This window comes from Vigna umbellata, chromosome 5 (genome assembly GCF_029865625.1).
Source record: "Vigna umbellata cultivar VRB3 chromosome 5, Vumbellata_1.0, whole genome shotgun sequence".
NCBI classification, from domain to species: Eukaryota; Viridiplantae; Streptophyta; class Magnoliopsida; order Fabales; family Fabaceae; genus Vigna; species Vigna umbellata.
In genome coordinates this window covers 19,304,123-19,321,898 of record NC_142169.1, presented here as the reverse complement: position 1 = coordinate 19,321,898, position 17,776 = coordinate 19,304,123, and the positions used below count along the sequence as shown (strand labels likewise).

At 32.6% G+C, this 17,776-nt stretch overlaps 2 protein-coding genes across 2 annotated transcripts; both read right to left on the bottom strand.

Annotated features, from left to right (window-relative positions):
• Positions 1-1,559: 1,559 nt before the first annotated feature.
• On the bottom strand, positions 1,560-2,942 carry LOC124830764 (peroxidase 44-like). The gene is made up of 2 exons (XM_047304570.2): positions 2,552-2,942; positions 1,560-2,382 (listed from the first exon to the last, which is right to left on the bottom strand). Exons 1-2 carry the CDS (start codon positions 2,750-2,752, stop codon positions 1,651-1,653), a joined length of 933 nt encoding a protein of 310 aa, XP_047160526.1. The 5' UTR covers positions 2,753-2,942; the 3' UTR covers positions 1,560-1,650.
• A 6,931-nt stretch (positions 2,943-9,873) lies between these two features.
• LOC124830766 (peroxidase 44-like) lies at positions 9,874-12,410 on the bottom strand. Its single transcript, XM_047304572.2, has 2 exons — positions 12,131-12,410; positions 9,874-10,819 (listed from the first exon to the last, which is right to left on the bottom strand). Exons 1-2 carry the CDS (start codon positions 12,329-12,331, stop codon positions 10,076-10,078), a joined length of 945 nt encoding a protein of 314 aa, XP_047160528.2. The 5' UTR covers positions 12,332-12,410; the 3' UTR covers positions 9,874-10,075.
• Positions 12,411-17,776: the final 5,366 nt, after the last annotated feature.

Sequence of the window (17,776 nt, the reverse complement as noted above, 5' to 3'; positions counted from 1 at the left end):
GGTTGCTGCTGGAAATCTTGATTGATTGGCTGCAAAAATTCCTCAGGAACAGACTCAAAAAACATGTTAAATCTTTGTGGTGGATCATTGTAAGGGAAAAGGAAATTACCACAAGCAGAGGAATGATCCATGCTTACCAATTGCTCACAGGAAGAAAACCAATCAGACCACTAAGGCCTCGAACTCAAACAAAAATCTATGAAAGAAGAGAAAAACAAACAAGCTATATAAATGCAAGGACTAACTCTACACTCCTAAACAGATGATGTTTAGTGACTTTGTTTAGGTCATCAACATTAACCAATGTGTTTTCAATGTAGAGTTATTTTCGATCATGCCATAGTTTTTAGTCAATCTTGTAATGTTCTTTAAACATTATGTTTCTTTTTTTAATATTTATATCGTAATTGTCAATGAATTTCCTTTATCTTAAATTATCAATAAAACTCATTTTGATTAATTTTTGTGTACTTTACAATTTCATATATTTTATTTATTATAAAAAAAGATTTCATTAAATTAAGAAATTACTAACGTAGTTGGGTAATTATATAAATAAAGGAGGTTTCAAACCTCCACGAAATAATAATCACTGAAAGAGGTTAACACCTTTCAACAAAAAAAGTCCTCAATATAACTTCGATACCAAAGGTCATGAAAAATCTCAACAAATCGATTGTGGCGACTCTAATTGTAAGAGTTTGAAACACCTTCGAAAATTGATTTGCCAAGGATAAAAACCTTCACAAATTACACTTCACTAATTAATAGTTTTTTTGTAGTGATGGAGTAGTTCATGGTTGCTCGTTCTTGTAGGTTGCTTGTGGCTCTATGGTGGTGGCGCGAATGAGTTATGCGATGGATAAGGCAAAATTGCTCGTGTGGTGGTTTCTACTTTAATGTGTGGTTTTTTTTTGTAGTTGCTGCAAATGTGTGAAATGGTTCCTTCATCTCTTCATGGAAGATGGATGCGCGAGGTGGATTTGTGGTTTGGGTCACGATGTAGGTTGAATAGTGATGGCGTGTTTGCGCGTGGAGGTGAATGGTACTTGACGATATGGTTCAATGGTAGTGTCACAATGGTCTCGTGGTTAGGGTTTCTGATTTAAGGTTGAAGATGATGACGTGGTAGGATTTGATTAATTTTATTCCACAACATTAACCTATTCATTAAGTCACATCATTGTCTTCTTAACTTTGTTCAACCAATTTGACTACAAGAGTCAAATTGCTCCAATTTTCCAATTTTTCAAAATTAGAAATCTAATTGAGATAAGAAAAATTGAGATTGATGTGACTTAAAAAAACCTCTAAAATGATTAAAATAAATAATTATGAAATAAAAAAGTAAAAGTATGTAATCTACTTAAATTTGCATTTGGTAAATAGAATAATTATATAATCTAGAAAATATTTAGATCTATTAAAGAGTTCTTCTAGTTTAATTAATACGATTGACTTCAAGGTGCAAATACAATTATATTAAATATTTGAAAAAAAAATGTTAGTGATCAATCATTAATTCAAACATCTATGAATCTTGTACCAACATGAAGAAGAAGTTACAACATTGCAGTGAAATCGCTGCACATTACCATCACTGAAGCAATGAATTGAAACACAATTAATCAGAAACACAGGCACAAATTCTCATTTGTTAAAAACCCTACAATTTTTCCTAATATCTCCATCAGTCCCCACCAAAACCCTAATGTTCCCCATCTTCACAATAGCATTAATGAAACTCCTTTCAAAAACAGCACTATTTCCAGCAAAAACCGACACCAACTTACTCGACAAAGGGTCCAAAGCCAATTGCTGATCAATAAAAAGTACACCCCTCTTTAAAATAATTTGATTGTAGAATTCATTGTCAAAAACCATCGACGTGTTTTGGTCCAGAAAACTTGTGGGATCGCCTTTTTTGGGCCTACAAATCCGGCCCAACTTGGCCCGCAAACCAGGGTCCATATTGGGGTCGTTGAGCCTGTCGCTAAAGAAACTACAGTGCGCCACACCGATAGTGTGCGCTCCCAACAGCGTCACCATTTCATCCAACGACATGCCGTTTGCGGCGAACGCTTGCTGCGCCGCCGACACAGTGGAACGTGGCCCAGGCAGCGACACGTCAGAGATTCTCGAGACGAGGCCGTCACGCCTTCCCGTTGCAACGTCGTATCGGGGCCCACCTGCCATGGCAACGGAATCACGTGTGGCAAGGGTTATTATATCCGCACATGAAACCGTTGAAGGGCACGCTGTTTCCAACGCTTTTTTTATTTCGTCTATTAGCTCGAACCCCCGAACGGTGCCGTTTGGCCCTGCGGCTTTCTCAGATTGGTTGCCCCTGGTTGAGTCTATTAATATGGACGCGTCACACCCCTGAAACACAAAATGTAAACAGAATTGAATCACTGAAACTTTAAAAATTAACTCATCACGTCATGAGCGTAAAAAACACTACATTTGTAAAATCTTACGTTGTTTATGTAGTAAAGGCTAAAGCAATATGATGATTGAAGTAGTTGAAAGTAGTTTAGTTTGGTCTTACTCTGACAAAGCAATCATGGAAGTGCATGCGAAGCAAGGCTGCAGTAATGGATCGATCGCGGTTGAATCTCCTTTGAACAATCTGTCGAACGATTTCCTCTGCTCTGGGGCAGCTAGAGCCATAGAACCCAACTCTCAGATCACCAAATGCAAAGGGAAACACAAAGAACAACGTAAGAATGGTGGTTATGAGGTACTTCATTTTGTGTTTTAGTGTTTGTGGTGTTTCACAGAAACTGAAAACGCTTATGTGTGTATATATAGTTTGGGCACTGGAAAAGGTTCACGAGTGGAAGTTGTGATAATAGCTTTTTTGTTGTTTGGTTTTGTGAAAAGTGCACATGGATTTTGGTATGAATATTTCAGAAAGGGTGCCGGTAAAAAGATGAGTTTAGTTAGGTGGTACTTGTTTATATGAAAAAAAGTTTGAAAAGAACAAAACTTTTTAAAGTTTCATGGTTCTGCCAACTGGGTATGGTGTATTTAAATTTGTGCTCAACAACAGTTGCAATTTGTGATGCATATATGTTATGAACCACACCTTTTATTTTTTCAATTTTCATAATATCGTTTTTTTCTCAATAACCATTAAGTCACTCAAATTTCCTTATACTACATTCATTTAAATGTAAATAGTTGGTAAAGAATTACTTCAAAATAGTGAATATTAACATATTTTATTTTTAGTATAATAAAAATAATTATAGTATTAATACAACAAATTTATTTTTATTAATTTTGTTTGAACTTGATCAATAGTTAAATTAATTAAATAATTATTTAGCCTTTAATAATCGTCACACACACACACACACACATATATATATATATATCAATTCTCATTGTATAAAAAGTGTGGGTGATTTGACATTGTATAGGAATTGCAAGGTAATATATTATGATAGAAGACGAATATTTTTCTGAGGTGGGATTTCTCATCCTCCTCTTCCTTTAAATCTAATATAAGAGAGATGTTGCAGAAGAAACATTAATGAAGGGGTTGCTTGTTTGGAAGACAAGAGATATGCCAATGTACTTTTTTATGAGTCATTAGTGGTTTAAAGCGAAATGGTTTATGAATGTGGTTCTCAAATTTTACTGGAAGAATGCCTCTCGTCAAGAGAATAAGAATCTTGAACGTTAAACAAGAAGACTTTGTCTATATCTGTAGAAGAAAACTTTTTCTATTAATACATGACTAATTTACATCTATTTAAATCAATATTTTAATTAATGAAATAATACAGCAATTAAATTTAAATCAGCAGTTTAACTATGTTGAAGTAAATCTATTGTAGAGAAATTACTGAGTAATGAATAAAGAAGAAATAAATAAAAGAATGTATAGTTATTTTTCATGCCTGTTATATCGGGTCCAACCTTGAGGTAATTTAAAACAAGAAAAAAGAAAGAGCCAAAGTTATAAGTTTGATATTTTCTTTATTGTCGTGTGTTCGTCGTTGATCTCCAAGTTGATGAAAAAAAATATTAACATAAATATATTGATTAGAAAAGTCGTTGTTGTAAGAAAAAAAATATACAAATAGATGTCTTTGCAACACTCTCAAAAGGTTTAAAACAAAGAATTCAAAAAATCATGATCTTGAAACATAAAAGATAAGAGAAAAAAAAAAGCTATTAGTTTTTACAGTAAGATAAAAATACCAATTTCAATTAGGTCAACAATAAGTTTAAAATATTAGTATCAACAATGATCGATTTAAACTAAAAGTATTGTTTTAAAAACAATATAAAACACATTAATATTACTTAGGAATCTTTCAGACTGACTTGTTTTCAGACAAGCCAATAGCCAACTTAAACTAAACCATGGCATTCTTGTACTGTCAGATGATGTCGACGACAAACAAAACAATGTTCAGAGCAATGTGATTTTATTATAAGCTGCATAATGTGATATTTAAAGTACGTGGCTGTAAGTGAGATCCACAATTCACTAACAAAAAACAAGATCAAGAATTTAACTAATCAAACCCTTGAATAAAAAAGAATATAATGCTAAATCACATTTCTACGGTGCAGTAAATGATTGTTAGGGTTTAATTACAATAATAACCTTTTTGAGATGGAAACTTACAATGCTAATTCACTCATATATTTCCTTGACTATTTTACTAAGGCTTTATTTATAAAATATATTGATAAATGGTGGTGCAAAATCATTTTAAGTTATCATCTATATATAGTATATTTTCATGAATTGTAAAAATTAAGAATGACTTTCTTATCACTTAAATTGATTTCTTTTTTATAATATGACCATTGTGGATCTAAAACGTTTTCACATTGAGTAATAAATGTTTCACCAAACAATTTGAAATTACTGAATCTAAAAGGGTTTTATCGTTTAAAGATAAACTGTTCTTTAACTAATAAACAATAGTAATTAACTTTGCATTAGTTCACGGATGTTAATACAAATTGTAAGGTAAATAACATATATCTATTTATATTATATATATATATATATATATATATATATATATATATATATATATATATATATATGTATATATATATATATATATGTATATATATATATGTATGTATGTTATATACTAATCAGGCTAATATTCTGCATACAATATTGGTCCAGCTGCACATGACTCATATACTGATGATGGTAAGAGCAATTTGCTTTGCATGTGAAAGATTATACATATTCTTAGTGCTGTGGTCAAATATAGAAAATTTGGCATAAACGATTATGTTTCTTCCCAAAAAAAAACTCTCAGATTATGCAGACACGTTTTCTTTAAATATACAGACGAAACCCTATTTTGTAATGTTCTGCCACTAGCAATATTAAAATGCTGCGTGTGCATACACGGATGTATATGTTTGCAGATACACAGTTCAAAATTCAAGGCTATATTCTATCTATAATTTCTTGCCAAATTAAGCATAGTACGTGAAATTGTTTAATTGCTTGAAGAAGAGTGATGATTTTGTGGACCACGCGTTTTGACCCCTTACATTCCAAATACATGCATGGATGGCTAAAACGTGTATCAATCTAAAAAGCATCTAATGGAACTAATCTATAATTTACCCTTTGTAGATTGGTTACATATATGTTATATAAAATTATGAATGGAAGAACTTCGTATAAACGTGGTGAATCCGTGATTCTTTGTCGTTGATTATTCCCCAAAAGGTTATGGCAAGTGGTAAGGGTCACATGCCAACATGTTTTCATCCCTTGTACACTTCCTCATCCGTAATTAATTTATTATTTTCTAAGATTCCACTGGATAAGGTGCTTGAAACCAAAAGTTCAAAAATGAAATGGTACAAGACTTTATAAAACCGGTATAAAATTGGAACTTTGAATATGAGAACTGGCTGTAAAGTGACAAAACAAATCTTTCAGTGCAAAAAGGCTTTCAAAATGTTTAATATGTTTGAGTTTTAATAAAAAGGAAGGTTTTCAAAACTTGGTAGCATTTTTGAAATTTTATGTATAACTATAGGCATCAATTTTAAAATAATCCAAGCCTATAATGGTATATGTTTTGATTCTTTAACGAAGTTTATAGTTGTATAAATATTTTCAAAAATACTACTTTTCACAAATAATTCAAAAATGTCATTGGTGGCATTTTTTAAAATATTGTATAAATATATGCTTCAGTTCTAAAAAAATCAATGTTTATTCATATGTTTGGATTAAAATTATATTTCCACAAAAGTTTTTTTCATTTGCTTCGCTACATTAGTTCTCCACTACAAAAGACACTATGTTCTCTTCTTCATCGCCAAACGTGAACCACGCTACCACTTTCACTCATTCACTCTTTCTTTCCTTTCTCGTAGCCAACGCGAAGTGTGTCATCGCATTGTAATTAAGCATCTCTTTTCTTCTACTTTTGAAAGTGGCTAGAGGTTCGTTCTTTCGTCTTGCATTTTTTTTGTTTCATAATTCTTTTTTTCTAATGCAAATATTTTTTAATCTATTTTATTCAATGTAGGTGAGAAATGTATTGTTGGCTCTCTTGTTGATGAGAAGCACAATGATTACAATGGTTCTACAATGAAAGATATGTGAGGATAGAAGAAATTGAAACAATATTTTTTTAAAACAAAATATAGGAATAAGCTTTGGTTAAAAGAAATAGAAGCATAAAGAATATACTTCGATGGTTATATATATTTTACCTTGTCTGAATATGTTTTGGTTAAAGAATCAAAGTATAATCTCCAAAATAAACTGTCCAAAAGCCTTTACTTGCACTAGTGATCCCTGTACATATACATCCATTAGTAAGTAGTAAATATAGTTCAAAATATCATGCATTTTTCCCGTGTGTCTATTCCACTTGTCCAACTTTAATTATGAAGCAACTTTCTTATATATAACCTAGAAATAATTTATTTTTATAGAGTTTTTTTTATCAATAATAGAAATTATATTAATAATAAGAAAGATAATGTTTCTTACAACAAAAATTACAAAAATGGCTAAGACGTGGACTTTCAACCTACTCAACTTTACAAAACCTTTTGTACTCACTTATATACTACAAATTAGAGCTATCAAAATGGGTCACAACCCGCGGGCCAACCTGGCCCACCACGGGTTTGAGCCGGGTTGGGTTTGAAAAATTATATTTTTTTTATGCATGTCAGATTTCAACCCGACTCATTTAAACCCGGCTCATGCGGGTTGAACCCGTGCAGGACCGGGTTGGCCCATCAACCCACCTACTTAAATTTATTTTATTAAAATTAAATTTTAATTTTATAAAAAATATTTATTATTTTGTTTTTGCTTGAAAAAATTATTTAAGTTCTTTATTTTCAAAATTAATTAAACACTTATGTTGGGAGTGAAATTTGGGAATGAAATTTGTTTAGATTTGAATTATAGAAAGTTTGTAATTTTTTTATTTTAAAAAAATTGTAATTAAGTGAGCCAGTTAGCCAACCCGTTTACCCACCAACCCGTAGTGGGTCGAGTCGGGTTCGAATTTTCTGGCTCGCTAATAAATGAGTCGGGTTGGGTTGGCTCACTAAGTGACCAACCCGTGGTGGGCCGGGTCGGGTCGGGCCGGGTGGTCCGTTTTGACAGCTCTACTATAAATTGACCTTATAACTAGTTAATGTGAAACTTCCAATACAATCCCTGATGCATAGGAATATATATCTTGAGCGTGAGATTAGACATTAATGGATGGTCTGGTAGCAGCTTAAAAGCAAGTTGAAGAATAAGCCCAACAAACAACAAATTTCTTGATAAATAAACTTCATTTTTGCACAAAAGGAAGAAACTGAAAAAGAGGACTTCTGAGATGATCTATAATGTGGGTTTCCATGAAGAAAGTGTTAAAACAAAAATCGTCTAGAGAGTAGACTGTCTAAGTAACCCAAGTTTTGAAGTTTACCAATTAGATCGAAATCTTACTATGTAGAAAAACTGTTTGAAACAAGTAGCGTCTAGTAAAGAAGCATCTTAGAACGTCTGAAGCCAAGAGCTAAAATAATGCTTTCTAAACCAAACTATTTAAATGGATTGGAAAATTATAAACAACGCCTAAGAACAAATGTTTCATTGAAATCTCTCAATAGATTTTATGAGCAAAGAAAACTAGCTTCTTATTGAAAGAGAAGTTTATCTCTTATGAAACTAAGGTTAAAAGAAATGTTTTTCCTGATAGAAGAACTAAACATATTAAAATAGATTGTAATTTTACTCGTCATCATCTTCAACTTGATACTATATCTATATTGTATGTTCCTTCCGGTCTACATATTATATTTTACCTTTTATGTTTTCTTTTCTTATTTGACCAACTCTTAATACATTTAACAATAGCATTGTGAGTTTAAGGATGTATATTAATACAGGCTCATGTTTTAAGTCCATTTACTTATGCTTTATGCTGTATTCTTTTAGGGTTAGCCTTGTGTGTATTATATTATACATTGTATCACTTGAACATAGACAGGTAATTCTTCATATATTTTTTTAATTTCTACGATAACAACACCCTGCAAAACTATTTGATATTTCAAATAGTACTTTTATATATATATATATATATATATATATATATATATATATATATATATATATATAAGCACATCTTTCTTTTTAAAACACAATTATTTAATAGCTTCCTTAATTAATAAAATACTAAATAACATAAATAGATACAAAAGTTTAAATATTTTATTATTATTATATGGGTTAAATATGTTTTTAGTCCCTTAACTATTAAGCGATTTTAGTTTTAGTCCCTACTCAAAACATTGATGGCATTTAGTCCTCGTAGTATTAAAACATGTAAAAATAGTCCTTAAAAATGGACGGCGTTAACTTTTGGTTGATCTGGCAAACGGCAATGTCACGTCCTCCGCCAGCTTCCTGTTCTCTATCTGCCACGCGGCGTTTTCTAAGCAGAACACTCCGATTCAAAGTTTCACTTTCCCTTTCTTCCCTCTCACCTTGCATATCTCATTTTCCTTCAATCCATGCCTTTTATTTTCGCTTTCTTTCTCCAATTCGTCTAATTTCACCATCGTTCGACGCGGTACATTTGCTTTTCTCTCTCCACGTTTCTTCCTTCAATGTGCTCTGCACCTGCCATGGATTTGGGGTATTTTGTTTCGAAAATAGAAATAATGAATGTGTGCTCTGTTTTCGGTTTTTGGTTGTTTGGGTGGAATGTTTGGTTTTGTTTTTTATTCTGTGAGAAATAGAAGGAAACCTGGGAACTGCATCTTGGTTTAGGATTCTAAGTTGTTGTTTATGAAGTAAAGATTTTGGGGCAATTTTTCGTGGAGAAAGAAATGCAGTTATAATCTTATTTAGGGATTTAATGTTTTGCTTTATAAGGAGGGTAGTAATTTTTCATGTATGCTTATAGCTTGATTTTTGGTTAGAACCGAGTACATTTGGCTTGTGTTTTTAATAATTGTATTCAGTTGTGTTCATTTTGAGTGGATTGTGCCTCCCCTGAATTCAATCTAAAAATTTCCGTCTCTCGGAGGATTTATTAGGTTAGGCATTTCTCTCAGAGGAAGATGAACATAGGGTTTTCACGATATAAGCAACGTGGTAGATAGAGAACAGGGAAGCTGGCGGAGGACGTGGCATTACCGTTTGCCAGATCAACCAAAAGTTAACGCCGTCCATTTTTAAGGACTATTTTTACATGTTTTAATACTACAAGGACTAAATGCCATCAATGTTTTGAGTAGGGACTAAAACCAAAATCGCTTGATAGTTTAGGGACTAAAAACATATTTAACCCTTATTATATTAATAAAAGTGTTTATTAGTGGTTGTATGTAGGGAAGACTATCAAAATATATTTTTTCTATTTCGAGAGTGAAAGTTTGTATCATTTCGGAAACCGATAATTCCAATGCTAGTTATTCATTGTTCATATCGTAATGAACTAGGTGGAACACCGTTGACTTGTACCTTACATTTTAGCATGAATGAGAATAAAAGAAAAGAAGACGAACGCAAGATATTAAGTCATCACAACTGTCTAATCTAGCTGCGTTTATTGAAGACCGAGCATTTCTTGCGAATTTCTCCTTGACTCCCTACCAGAACATCAACACTCCCCATCTTCACCATCGCATTTGCAAAGCTCTTTTGGAACTTAGCCTCGTCAGAAGCCAAATCTTTCACAAACCCTATCGTACTTTTATCCAAGGCAAGCTGCTGATCAATCTGCAGCACCCCTTTCTTGGCAAGAATCTGCTGGTAGAAGTCGTTATCAACAAGCAAAGAAGTGTTCTGGTCCAAGGGCGTAGAAGGATCACCACCCCTGCTGCACAACTTCACCAACTTAGCTTTCAAAACAGGGTCCATTGTAGGGTCAGGACTCGAGAGTCTACCAGCAAACAAACCGCAGTGTGCAACACCAACGGTGTGTGCACCAAAAAGGGTCACCATTTCCTGCGTTGTGAGGCCCAAATTCCTATTGAAAAATTGAGAAATTACTGAAACGGGTTGGAAGGGTCCTGGAATGGTGACATCGTCGACGTTGGAGACCAATCCATCGCGTCTTCCGGTGGGAACTTGGTATTTGGGTCCTCCAGATAAGGCCACTGCAGTTCGGGTAGCTAGGGTTATGATGTCTGCACATGACACTGTTGAAGGGCATGCAGATTCCAGGTTTTCCTTCACTTCATCGATTAGGTCAAAGCCCCGAACGTCGTTGTTTGCTCCTGCTTCTTTCTCTGCTGTGTTAGACGTTGTGGAATTTATAAGTATGGATGCATCACAACCCTGTTCATCCAAATTAACAAAACTGTCTGTTAATTACTTTAGTTGTGAATTGTTGTTGGTTCAAATAGCTTGGTAATGCAGAAAATAACACCACATTAACATATAATTTACATGGAAGAAAAATAAATGGAACAGTTAAAAATGAAAATAAAAAGTAGTGTTAAAAAATATGTTATATGTGGAGAAAGTGACATAAAAATGAGTTAAAGTTATTATTCAAAAAAAACTAATAAATAAATAAACTATATAAATCTGTTAAGTAATTATACTCGTACAAATTCTTTAGATAGAAAAAGTTACAAATTAAGAAAAGTGAAATATATATTTAATTTAAATTGTTTAATTTATTAAATATTTTATTTGGAATCGAATTTAAATTTATTGATTATTTTATTTTTTTATTGTGGTATCAAAAAATTAAATTATTATCAATAAATGATAAAAAAAAACTACTTGCTTCCCAAAAAAATAACCTAACTAAAATCGCTTAAGAAAGATAAACATTAATCGAAAAATAGTTATAACTTACGTCATTGACAAATAAATAATTTTAATAGTATCAGTATCAAAATAATTGATATTAATATCAATCAAAATTTGAAAAAATAAACATTGAGAAATCAAATCATTCTTATAAATTTCTTTTTTTTTTCTAAATTTTTTTATTCAAACAACCTATTTTATTTTGAAGCATTTCAAATTTTCCATAAAAATAAATTATATTTTTAAAAAAATTATATTCAAACACAACACTATATTTGCTTTTCACGTATTGTTTATATTTACAATCCTTTTTCTGTTCTTTTCTTTTCCCCCACGCATTCCAAAAATCAAGTTTACATTCATTACTTCTCAAATCTACAATAGGGAAATTCATCCAAATCTTACCACTCTAACATATTCTCAATTTTGTTGAAGAACAATGTTATATAGTATGAAAAATACTTATAAAAGTACATATAAAACTAGTACGTTTTTTTTTTCTTATACGGTTAATTCCTCCTACAATGTGGTCCTTAGGTCTCGATTTTCTAATGGTTTTAGAATATTGGACTAATATTTGAGAATCAATTTACTTAACAAAATCATACACATTATTGTAGATATAAATTTGTTATATGTACTGTAAAACATGGAAAGTTATATTTCATAGTGATGAAAACTTGAAATTTTGAAATAGAAAGTAAAACGAACAATCAGCTAGGATATATAAAAACAGAATGATCATAAAGTATAAACATTAGACACAGAAATTCAAAATGAACAGATAAAAGCGATTGAATCGATTCTGCAGAGTTAAGTGTATCTTACTCTGACAGCACAGTCATGGAAATGCAAGCGAAGCAAAGCTGCAGTAATAGTCTTGTCACGATCGAATCGATTCTGCACAAGTTTATTGACAATGGACTCTGCTTTTGGGCATGAAGAATCATAGAATCCAACCTTCAACTCCCCAAATGCTAAGGGAACTATGATGCAAAACAAGGACCATATTACATTGATCTTCATCATTTTGGATGCTTAAAATTTCGTACTTCTTTAACGCTCAAGTTCTGTGACTCATGGGATTTGACTTCATATATATGTAGAAACAGAAGAAAGTGTAGCTGACTGCAGATTGCCGCCTCATGACTTTGTATTGCCCATTTCATGCAGCTAATACAGCCAAACACTGATTTTGTCGTTTAAAATGATTCAATTAAGATAGGCCTCACATTTTGATAGGTGCATCACATTGGTATTATTTCTTTAAAGTGTTACAATGCAACATGAAAAAGAAAATTACTAAATTATTTCAGGTTAGGTAAAAAGAGAAATAACGTAAAAACTTAAAACTAAAATAAAATATTTGAATAAGTACAAATCAGACAATAGATAATGATGTAATTTCATTAAAGAAAAGCAAATTATGATTACCTATATATCTTTCTATTTCTAAAGAGAAAACAAAAGTAAGAAGAAGAAACTAGGATAATCTTAAAGGAGAACCTATTTTTCTTTTCTTAATTTTTCTCTTAGCCACCAAGGCAATAGAAAAAAAAAGGTTTTTTTGTTTGTTTTACTATGAAAACCGTGTTTCTTTTATTACAAGAAAAGTAAGTATAAACACTAGTGCAGAAAGGGATATAGACGTCCGTTTTTTGGGCCTTTTAACGTCCGACGACCCCCCGACGTCTTTGTGGGTGACGTCTATGTAGACGTCCGTTGTGTGAGGACGGACGTCTATGTAGACGTCTGTTGTGTGAGGACGGACGTCTATGTAGACGTCCGTTGTGTGAGGACGGACGTCTATGTAGACGTCCGTTTCGACACAACAAACGTCTATATAGACGTCCGTTTGTGTCGAAACGGACGTCTATATGGTTGAACGGGTTATTTAGGATTACGGGGTTTGGACGTTTGTTTGTGCACTGCCACACGTCTGAAGAGCAGATTCGAAATGAAAATGGAGGGAAATGGAGGAGTGCACGACCTAAAACGTAGGCCAAAAAACGCCGCCCAAGAACACACAACAAACTGCACCAAAACGCACCGAAAACGATTTTTAATCGGTCCAAATGAAAGATATTTCATTACTGAACAATTTAATAGGAATAAAAGTAAGATTAAATGGTCCAAAACAGATAAAAACCAACCTGGAAATGCAAGGCGCAGAGGGAACTCTCACAGGTTCGCGTAACTCCTCGCGGGTTCGCGTTTTGGTGTGTATGTCCTTATTTTAAACGTCTTTTGAACGTCCGTTGTGGAGGGGGCCGGACGTCTATAATGTAGTAGACGTCCGGCCCCCTCCAGAACGGACGTTCAAGAGGTTGACAGGGTAGTTGAACCCGTCAGCCTTTTGAACGTTCGTCCTGGAGGGGGCCGGACGTCTACTATATTATAGACGTCCGGCCCCCTCCAGGACGGACGTCTCCACACTCAATTATTTACATTTATGCCACCGGTCAATTATTTACGTTGGGGTTTTGGTGGACGGACGTCTATGGGGTGACGTTAAAGGTCAATTCTGCACTAGTGAAAGTAAATATTTCTTAATGTAAAATTTCTTTTCTCACATTTTATCACTTAAAAATTTAGATGAATTTAATCAAATATTTTATACTATATTTTATTTTGTCACTCATGTGGTATATGTTAATCAACCTTATGAATGTTAATAGATCTTATTAATGTTAATTGACCTTGTCATCACACATGTTAGGTTTTAAACGGTGTGAATCTTTTACATGTCAACATTTTCTTTATTTATTATTTTTCATAATAGCATATACATATATGTTTTTTCAAGGAATAAGATGAATTATTAAGCAAGGCACTCTCATTATTACAATATATAACAAACTTTTGTTATTTATACATGAGTTACACGATTAACCTTTGAATCTTGATAACTCACTTACAGGTAGTTGTTATGTACTCAACTTTTATTGTAGACTATAACTTGGATAACCAAGTTCTTAACGCTCTTGCAAGTGTAAATAATAGACAATGATACCATTTAATTAAGATCACCTGCAAAATCTAACTCAATAGAGTCTTCGACATCTAATTATTATCCCTTGAAATATAATGTAATACATAAGGTTCCTTTGATGTATTTAAGAAATAACACTTTAATACTCTTTTGCCATGTAATCCTCTCATTCCTTCTATAATGTATGGCTTTGTAAAAATCATAATATACACATGGTTTCCCATCATTGATGCATACAGTACTCAAGAAATTTTCATTCTCTGTAGCTTGTACTTCAAAATATCTAACAATTGATAGGAAGTGAGGTAAAAATTTGCTTGCAATCTTGCATGTTGATGCATTACAAAACTTTAAGTAAGTAATTCTTCAAAAAAAATCAAATCTTCTTATCTTTCTTGATTTGCTGAATTTGCATCCCTAAAATATTTTGGTTTACCTCATACATATCAAACTCTCAAAATCAATTGTTAATTCAATTATTTTGTACCAACACTTAAGTGCATGCTTTAATATAGATTTGGTTAGCATAGAAATCAAGTTTTTTTTTCTTTTTAAAATTTGCTTTTTTGGAAAACATACATTACTACTAACAACATTATTGTATTGGGGTCTCACAGACAATACCTTTTAATATTGTCATCAAAGCTCAAGAATATAGATTTATTGGATTTTGAATGCAATTTTGTTCTTTCTTAGGAGTAGTACATCACGTACATATATGACAACAAAACACATATAAGGAAGCATAACCAATTGGTTTGTCTTTCCACATCTCCATTAGTGTCTTCAAACTAATTATGTTTTTTTATGATTAATTTATTACATAAAATGAGGTTTTAATTGTCTAATAGACACTAAATTCTTCTTCAAGTCTTTTACATGTTGTACCCCTTGAACTATGCATATGATACCATCATACAATTTTATCCAGATAGTAATGATTCCAACAATCTCTATGACATGATCATTTCTCTTAGACATTGATCCACCTAAGATACACTCATAAATGTAAAATCAATCCCAATGTGGAGTCATGTGTTAGGTTACATTTGAATGCACTATCCACCTATCATGTAATTGTTTTTCATAATTAAAGTTAATTACTATTTCACTAACCATAATATCTCTAACTTTTGAGACACTTACAACACAACCTTATAAGGTTGATGTTTCAAAGTTATTTTCCACATTCTTTCTAATGCAAAAATCTTTTTTTGCATGTCCCTCTCACCTTATTGGCAGTCTCACCTTATTGACAGTGTTTGAGATGCTTCTTACTTGGAGGTTTTGATCTATATGATTTTTACTCCCACTAGAGCCACATTTTTCTAATGGGTTAAATATGTTTTTCGTCCCTGAAGTATAACTGATTTTTGGTTTTAGTCCCTACTCAAAACTTTGATGACATTTAGTCTTCATTGTATTGAAACATGTAATATTAGTCCTTAAAAATGGACGGCGTCAAGTTTTTGTTGATTTGGCAAACGGCGAGGCCAGGTCCTCTGCTAGCTTCTATCTTAAGTATCTGCCACGTTGCATTTTTAATTAATGGAATGAGATTAAGTGATTGGCACGTGTGTGGGTGATTGAAATCAGATTACGAATTAGAGCTCTTCTTCGTCATCTCACTTGGGGGAAAAGTTCGAAGCTTCTTCATCATCTCAGTTGGGGCAAAGCTGGGTTCTTCTTCACAATCTCAGTTGAAGGTTGGAGTTTGTCTTGTTGAGGAGGTAAGATGATACGTATTGTTTTGGTGTTCTGCGTGTGAATATAAGTATTGGGGATTTAGGGTTTGGGTGTTCTGATGAAGGGAAAACCCCTGTTCCAGCGCAACCCTTTTTGTTAACAGCGCCAGATCTAGCTTGCAAATCGGGTCGTGACCCTGATCCGAAATGCGAAACCTGCTGATTCTGGGGCTTCGCTTGAAGAGGACGACGCCATACAGAATGAGGCAAGGCGCATATGCAGTTCATGGCTTCATAGTCATACCCAATATCACGCAAATCATGTACTCTGTCCTGAACTTGTGGCTGCTGCTGGGTCACCCAAGCAACCTTCTCTTGCCTTCCCCAAACCGAAAAGCAGCGTAAGTTTACCCAAAAAGAAAAAAAAACAAACAAAACAAAAGGATCCATCACGGTGATGCAAACAACACCTCTTCTCCAAACAAAACAAAAGGACAACCATGGTTCACGAAAAACGCTCGATTTCAATCATCCACACACGTTCCAATTACTTAATCTCATTCCATTAATTAAAAATGCAACGTGACAGATACTTAAGACAGAAGCTCGCAGAGGACCTGACCTCGTCGTTTGCCAGATCAACAAAAACTTGATGCCGTCCATTTTTAAGGACTAATATTACATGTTTCAATACAATGAGGACTAAATGCCATCAAAGTTTTGAGTAGGGACTAAAACCAAAAATCAGTTATACTTCAGGGACGAAAAACATATTTAACCCTTTTCTAATATACCTTTCATTGTGCTAAAACTTATGTTTGATTTGAGTTTTTCATCTTTTTTACTTATGTTTTTTGTTTAGATCCTTCTTCAAGAATAACTGTAAATGTTAATGATGAGTCGATTTTACAAATCAGATATACTTTGAAGTATAAGCTCAACATGCTCGTTTTAAACTATTTTGGATTTTATCGTTCAAAGCTACAAAAATAACATATTGTAGACATGGTTTGCCATCGATGTGGACTCACGTATTCAAAAAATATATAGAATTTCTTCTTTAAGAATATTATTGTGTGAAGTTATTTAACCTTAGAAATTTGATGAGAGTGTCCGAACTCTCCTTTGATATAGTCTTTTTCGTAATACTTGTTGGAAGTCCCACATTGACTAGAGAATAAGGCCAAATTATAATATATAAGTGAGGTGCAAACCTCACCTTACAAGCCTGTTTTGTGGGATTGAGTTAGGCTTAAAACTCACCTTCTAATAATACTAATTATTTCTAAGAGAAAAATCAGACCTGCTACAATTACAAAGCATACTAAGGTTTTTTTTTTCAACAGTATTTTAGTGATAATAACTGAGAAACATAAAGACGAGTCAATGATATGAATATTAGGTACCAGAGAACTCATAAGTGATATTAAATTTGAAAAGAGGAACAAAATACATAACATACAATCAAATTTCATTAAAGAAAATCTCTTAAAAGTAGAAATAAAAAATAACTTTAGAAAGACCTCAAAGAATAAATTATTTTCTTCCTTATTTTTATTAGGTTTATTTTTATCTTTTATTAGTATTGTTATTATTATATTTTAAATGATTAAATGTTTATTAAATAATGTTAGAAAGACTTAATTACTCATTTGGTCACCACTTTAATTAACTTCAAGTTCATCATGGTTCTTTAAAAAAATTCAATTGTGTTTTAACTTTTGAAAAAGTGTTTTTAATTAGGTCCTCTTAAAAAAAATTTACTAACACATTAACAACATGTCACCTATCAATATG